Source organism: Schistosoma mansoni, chromosome 1 (assembly GCF_000237925.1).
Source record: "Schistosoma mansoni strain Puerto Rico chromosome 1, complete genome".
Taxonomy (NCBI): Eukaryota; Metazoa; Platyhelminthes; class Trematoda; order Strigeidida; family Schistosomatidae; genus Schistosoma; species Schistosoma mansoni.
Genome location: NC_031495.1, coordinates 36,296,186 through 36,304,254, shown reverse-complemented (window position 1 = coordinate 36,304,254; position 8,069 = coordinate 36,296,186). Strand labels below are relative to the sequence as shown.

Sequence of the window (8,069 nt, the reverse complement as noted above, 5' to 3'; positions counted from 1 at the left end):
CTACTTGTATGGCTCAGTCCAACAGTCAGTGTCTTTATGAACTGGACATTTTAAGTCCCATTCAAGTATTTTTCACTGGTTTGAACTATCTACTTGAGTATTAAAGTCTCCTGTCACAGTTACATCTAAGCGTTTGGTATTTTGTAGGAGATCGAAAAATTTTCTGTTAAACATTCTCTATTTCATCCAAACTTCAATGAAAGCATAAGAAAAGACGGTAAAGAACCAAAGGCGTGTTTCCTCATCTTTCTTTGTTCTTATTTCCTCATATAGTCTGGTAACGCACATGCGAATATCTATGGAGATTCAGTTTAGGCCTTATTCTGCTTTATAACTTAGTGCTGGACCTACATCAGGGAACCCAAGAGAAGTCACAGTCAAGTCCTCAGATACACAGAGGGCAAGCCGTACTGGTTCTCCTTATTTACTAGTTAGGTTAAGTGAATGACCACTTGAATTCTGTATGCGTGTTTTGGAGACAGTATATATCAATGGCACTGAAATCTAGAATCCTAGCCAAGAAAGATTGTTAGTCTGTTTGAAATAAGGTCTAAACATTGAAAGCCACAACATTTTGTTTAGAGCGCGGTCATAAGAGACTCAAACAGTTAGCGTTGGTGACGTATGAGGATAAGGTCACAGAAGAATTGACAGTAGTAATAGAAGGAGTAGTAAGAAGTGACGAATAGCTTTGATCGAAAAGATCTCTAATGGCGTTTGCCACTTCCCGGTTGCCGTCACCATGGAAGGATGTTTCTAATTGAGAGGGCTGAGAAGGAAACTGGATTGGTTGTATTACTGACCTGGGTGCGTGAACTAAGTGGACAATTGTTTGAGGCCGTTCACGCACGGTTTTTCTGTGAAGTTTGTAATGTGTTAACTCCATGTTTCGAAAGACCTTACCACCAGAGACGGAAGTCCGTGGAGTAGGGTAGGGTGCGACATCTTTAGAGCTCGTCTTTTCCAACTCATTCTTCCGTTTGTGACAAAGCGGCATCTCTGCAGATGCTGGCTGTCTAAGGGGAGGACTTTAGTGCTGTGATATAGTTGTACAATCAGCAGTACAACTTTGCCCTCGGGCGTCAAGTTGCCGCTTTTAGTCTGGCATTGTAGAGCCTGAAGGGACGAGTTCCAGTCAATATAACTCGATCGGCGTTTTGTGATAGACAAAACATCACATCTGGTGATGACAATATTATTGATGGCTGTACCAAATGTGTCCCATCATTCTACCAAGTACTCAATTATCAGCCGTCAAATAATGGATTCAGTTTTTTCACATATATTTAAGTCCCCATTATCTTGAAGTAACCTCAATCCTTTTGGAATAATATAGTGTCAATGTTTATAATACCCAATCAGTATTTGATAGCTTTCGTTTTTATCGTTTAGACCAGTATGGAGTGTCTGAGTTCAGAATCAAGTGCAGTTTGTGACAATCAAGCTACCAATCACATCAGAGATCCTGAATCTAAAAACGATACATCTAAGCAAAAGAAAACATGCAAAAAGTCACATCACCACTTCAGTCACAAACAAAGCAATAACGATTGCTGCAAAAGTTCTTGTAAACCCGACGTTCTACGAAATCTTTCAACCGTGATTCAAAACTGGAAGTTGGGTGATAAAGCTCCATGCCACAAAACAAAAAATATTGAGAGCACTTTTAAAAACATTGAGAAACGAATCATTCATGGAAGTGTTGAAAAAGTTCCATCTGGTTGTGAGGCTCCTGGCGGTGGACTAGCCTACCCGAAAGAGACCAAGTTTATTTTTCATTATCAAATTCGTAAACTGGATGAAGACTGTACTGTAATCGATGATACCCGTAAGTATGGAAAAACGATGGAGGTCTATTCGGGAAAAGAATTCCAGCTGGAGGTAAGAAGGACATGATTTATTTATTGCTAATGATAAATACTAGTCTAGGTTTTTTGAATCACTTAATCAAGGATGTCCATTTGTATTCGTCATATGAAAACGAAACATTACAAGTATTTTCCAACTTAAATGGGATATGTTTTCGTGTTAAGTCCAAAGTAGAATTATTTCTAGCTGTATACAACTGACTGTTAGACATATCTAATAGGTATCTTTTGGTCCTTCATAATAAGCTAACAATGACTACCAGTTTTACTGCGTTTTTCAGAATCTGTTATAGTGAGTCATTAATAATCTGATTTTATAAGCAGAAATAAAACTTAGTCCTCCATTATCCTGTTAACCATTTATGGACCCAATTGCTTCGTTTATTATTTACATTGTCCACTCATATTTCCACGTTTTATTGCTTCATAAGGTTGCTAAAATCATTAATTTATAATTAACCTTTTCTTTCGTCATATATTCTCACCGATTCGGTATTCTTTTTAAATGTGCCTCCCCTTTTTGACTGCAATTCGTAATCATTGTTTTCTGTACTTGTTTCGCTCACTTACATGTTTTCTGTAGGTTACGGTTTCTTTTTTAATGTATTCAAAGCATAATCATATAGTTATTGCTTAAGAGAAAATTCGTTATAATACTAACCTCTTTGGAGCAGAAAAGAGGCTACAATACAATCCAAATTTATTCTTGCTTTATTTACTATCATTATCAAGGCAACTAAAAAAACGTTTATTTTCCTGGTCTTCAACGTAATAAAGATAATTTCCTATTTCAAAGTTGTTGATCATATCTCACTTTACCTACTTAGGTTTGATAAGTCTTGTTAAACTACTCCTTAACTTAAGGCTCTGTAAGATCTGTAACATCCTGAGATTTTTGCATCATGTAATATCCATAAATGAGTGCGAAAATGAGCTCAAGGGTATCATTCAATTCTCAGAATGTTCATACTACCCTTAAAACTCCATAGTGTTATTGAGCGGGGTTCTATAATTTGATGAGTGACAACCGTTATGAATCCACAAGATGTTGGGGAGAATCCGATTCGATAGATAATGCTTAGTTTTAGGATTTACCCGACTGGTAACTTCTCACGAGACTGATTTGTTGACGCAAACCCTAAATAAACTGATATTCATGGCTAGCACAACTACCGACAAATACGTTCCATTTGCAGTAAAATAGCGTCCTCGTATAGAGAATACTAGACATCAAATTGAACATTATTAAACGTCACTTAACAAGTAAGCCATCGATAGATAAGATTTTACTAGATGACTCACTTTTCAACAGAACTACGGCACCTGGCTACCAACCTTAGTTTTTTCTCGCCATATTACGGATTGGTGATTTGTCAGATAGCGAATTTTTAAAGGAGGTGGATTGATAACTTAGTTCCTTATCATTTCTCTAATAGATCTATTGCGAATTTGTTATGAAGTGACTCTAAATATGTTTCTCTAAGCGTAACTCACTTCAGCTTTTAAGATTATTCAAGAGGTGCACCTCTCTCCATTTCAATGTCTTTTTTCAGTTTTGGGAACAATGTTTAGGAACTATGTTGCCTGGTGAAGTTTCATCATTTGTTGTACCACCTGAAAGGTTGGCTTCATTTCCCGCTGTAAATAAAAAACTCCGTGATTACATGTTAAATAAAAAAGATCATTCTGTAAAACACTGTTGCGGATTAATGAGCTTACAAGAGCAAGGCGGTTTAGGCTATCCAGATTTGGACGAGTTGATGATGAAACCTGAAGCACTTGAATTTATTTTTGATTTAGTTAAGTAAGTTTATCCATTTGATTTTGTTATTTCTTGGTGTTTGGAAAAGAAAATCATCTTGATATAATTAATCTAAATTATAAAGATAGATTTCATACAATATGAACAGTTTAATTATATGTATCGTGAATACGCTCGTTTCACGTACGAGTCATGTACATAGTGCTTGCTTTAGTGGCTTTATAAAAACCTGTCAATACCGGGTTAGTATGAGCTGGGTTCTAACTCATGACTTTATGACTGAAAGTTCAGTGCTCAAACTACAGAGCTATGGTTTATGATGATCAGAAGAATCTAGTTGTTGTTTTTGATACAATAGTAATCTGTTTTTTTATTTTCATCAGAATGTTTACACTTTTAAAATTTCATTCAAAAATAAAGTGGAGCCTACTAGTACATATTTCTACTCAGGATTCATGTAAAATAAAGCAATATTCAATGCTTAGGTTATCGTAAAAGAATTCGACTTTATGGTTATTTTGATGTACCATTCTGAAATCAATAACCAGAAACATAAAAACAAGACCTTATATATATATATATATATATATATATATATATATATATATATATATATATATATATATATACTATCAATCAACTTAATTCTCATACTCTTTTGAACTGAGTTTGTAGGTGGTATTGAAATCAAAGTGGTTAGTATGTTTTATAGGTAGGAGAATCGAAAAAATTTGCTAATAAATCAATAAGGGCGTCCTACTGTTCGTGGATTTTCAATGCTAATTATTTGTTGTGTGTGTTTTAGTCCACGCCCATGCACTGTACGTGGCTGTAATGTTAAAGTAATTTTAGGTTTACGTCTTTAGAACAAAAAGGTTCAAGTCTGATAAAATAATCTGTGATATGATACTTAGGAAAATAACTCACATTTGATTAATATGATGTGAGTACTAGCAATAGACCTAAAATCCCGTCCCCAGATTTCGCCCTAACTGATACTGATCTGTGACTACAAAAAAACAAATGCTGCCTTACTGGTCCGTACCCACGTCACGGTACTACAGTCACAGATGTTATCTCTGAGTTATTCAAGTCGAAACTACTATCCTATTACCTACTCATTGATGCTGGTCGAATTCTACAGAACCATAGAATTAAATAACTTTAATTGTTTGACGTAGTAAATATGATTTCATGACTCAAATGGTTAACAGTTCCAATTAATATTGCGTTCAATCTGTTTTATATCACAAAATGAATTCAACCAAGAACTGGAGTTCAGCCCAGTATAATATTGTTACATTCATTGTCTTCTGACATCTATAAACAATACTAATATCCTTCAGAGTTCATTAAAGAATAGTTTCCATCAATAATGTGATGTTGACGTGCGTCCCAGTCATTTCGGTCGATGGGAGTTAATAAATTTAACAATTGATATATCAGGCGATTTAGTTTTTGTATTTCATCAACACTGCTCACTAAACGGTTTAATCATCAAAACTGAATACTTGCAAGCTGTTGAATTTTATACTTTTACGTGTCATGATTCCTATATGCACTATATTACTGAGAGAACTGCTGTGTATTACATTTATCTTTTTGATTAACCTAAGGGCCTACACAACTGTAATTTAATGAATAAGACATTTTTATATACAATTCTAGAGTCGAAATCCCAGGCACTGGTAGTCGTAAAGAAATATGGATAATGACGCCTGAAGAGAAATCGGCAACTGTACCAATTTTACGTGAAGAAGGTAATCAATTGTATAATCGTGGGGAATATAATGAGGCTGCTGCATGTTATAGTGAAGCGTTAGGCATTTTAGAACAGTTAATTTTACGAGAAAAACCAGGAGAACCGGAGTGGATTGTATTGGACAAGTTACAAATACCTTTATTCGTTAATCTTGCACAATGTCAATTTAAAGAAAAAGTAAATAGCTTACTAATATGACTACTTTAAGTGTTTCAATTTTCAGTACTCTTTTTTAATTATAACAATTTTATCCTAACTTACTGAAACTTTTCTCATTAATTATGAAAATAATATCAAGTGAAAACACCTTCAATATAAACGATGAATAAAAAAACAGCAATCACTCCAGAGTAATATGGATCTCATTTTATTCTATGAGTTCTTATTAGCTATTTTACAGCTTGATCCTTGATTTAATAATAATAATAATCAACAAATGATGGCCATAAAACCCTGTTGCTAGAAATCATGTTTTTGACTAGACTTCGAATGGATCAGATTATGGTTTTCCTTTAAATTAAAATGTCGGGTTTCTGTTCTCAAGGTTAGGAGCTATGGTTAAAACGTTATGATTCCCTGAATGATTCACTGATAAATTATTCCTGATAAGTTAATTAATCGTGTTAGAATTTCCGATGCTGTATAATTTTCTCACCTTTTGCGATAGATAACTCTCACAAAAAACACATTCTAATTTAAATAGCATGATTTTCCCAAAAATGCTACCTACCCATCCTATCTTGGCATTCGTCCCCCTTGCTATATCTTCGCTTCTTTACAACGGTTTCATCCATTTTGACTATTTTGCCCACACCTCTAAGTGATAAATTTAAATTGAGCTTATATTCTGGCAATACCAACAAAGCATGACCTGTGTCAGATAAAGTATCTGCTTGCAAAACTTGTGTTCCCAATATCAAATATAAAACAATTAGCATTATTTTCCTCGATGTTAACTTCGACTAAAATGAAGAAAATCTCTGTCCTACTGATTGATTCGTTTCACTAGTGTTCATTGCATCGAAAAAATTAGCTGTCTTGATAATCAGCTCGTATAGATCAAGCTATGGTAAAAAATTATTTGAAAAATACTTATTCACTTTTATCTAGTCTTTTTACTAGATATCTGAATGAGAACCTTCACAATTCAAACAAACGAATAACTAATGTTTGAAAATGTGTTGTCGATCCCTGTTGATATTTTCGTTATGCTATATTTCCTCTCTATAATGATCCCTAGGACTACTATGCTGCAATAAAAAGTACTACTGAAGCGTTGTCAAGAGATCCTACAAATGTAAAAGCACTTTATCGCAGGTCTAAGGCGTATACAGAAACTTGGGACTTTGATCTAGCTGCTGAGGATCTACGTAAGCTAGCCGTTTGTCGTCCGGATATGAAGAACACAGTCAAAAATGAACTAAACATTATCGAGGCTAAACGTGTTGACGAAGAAGTCAAAGGAAGACAAAAACTAGCTGGGAAACTCTTCGCTTGTACAAAATCAGTCCCAGAATCAAATATAAATTAAAGGTGTATCAGAATAAATTCAGAAATATTCATGTCAGTATTATGTGTACTTTGAGTAAGTAATATTTTGGTCTACTTGTATGACTGATTTATACCCGGATAGTTGTCATTTTAGCTTAATTAAGTGAAGTCTTCAGAATTAATCGTGCTTATCACCCAAGGTATTCCATTTTTTCTAGTTTACTTTCGTGGTTGAGTTTACATAGCTGTAACCGAATTCGTAATCCGTAGTTGAACAATATGAGATATACAGTTGAGGATTGGAGTTCAATGAAACCTTATGTGCAGAAGAACTCAAACGGACGGGCTGTAATATGTGAGTCTGACAAGATCTCACTCCTAACCAAGTATCAAGTGTGTTTCCGGAGTCTATCCTAGACTTTTATCTAAATTTAAACCTAGGCGAATTCGAGAGAATCAGGAAGCGAATTTAAGTTATTTTGAAGAAACTAATGAATGAAAAAATTCATAGACCACAAAACACCAGTTTTCTCAAACCTTTGCACTGATTATCCTAAAATCTTCAATGCTAGTTTCAAGCGCATCATCAGTGAATGACCAAGTCATAAATAATCCGCTCAATAGTGCTTGACTCCACTACATATATTTCTATACAAAAATCTGATTCGTAGTTTCTTTGATTATCGAATGAACCACACGTTTTTATGCAGTTTTACTTATATGAGATTTAATGTAATGTTTGTGGTGCGAAAAAGATGAAACTGCCACTTTCTCTGGTACAAAACGGATAAATGTTCGTACTTCTTAGTTTTCTTTTTCTTTCAAACAGGTCTATAGCAATAAAAAAACTTATGCTTCGAAACTTACGTTACTTGTCTTATAGTTCTATATTTTTTCTTCCCATACAATAGATATCTGAAAATGGATTCAAGGTTTGTGCATTTATGATAGAACGGTCGGATTTTTTTCTGCGTCTCCTTAATTATCTTGACTGTGATATAATTACTTGCACCAGTAGCTTTTTTAATTTAATTTCTTATTGTATGTACTGTAAAAACCCATTATTTTGTACATACTATGTTGAGAACGAAATGGATTATACTTGTTCATTTTTAGTAATAATAAAACTAGTTATAAGTCCTTGGTTGTATTACTAACCTATTTGGATCAATCTAAACCAAACTGC

At 34.3% G+C, this 8,069-nt stretch overlaps 1 protein-coding gene across 1 annotated transcript; it reads left to right on the top strand.

Annotated features, from left to right (window-relative positions):
* The first annotated feature begins 1,390 nt into the window (after positions 1–1,390).
* On the top strand, positions 1,391–7,896 carry Smp_068120 (putative peptidylprolyl isomerase). Its single transcript, XM_018794255.1, has 5 exons — positions 1,391–1,881; positions 3,422–3,672; positions 5,299–5,569; positions 6,633–6,977; positions 7,795–7,896. Exons 1-4 carry the CDS (start codon positions 1,399–1,401, stop codon positions 6,921–6,923), a joined length of 1,296 nt encoding a protein of 431 aa, XP_018648686.1. The 5' UTR covers positions 1,391–1,398; the 3' UTR covers positions 6,924–6,977; positions 7,795–7,896.
* Positions 7,897–8,069: the final 173 nt, after the last annotated feature.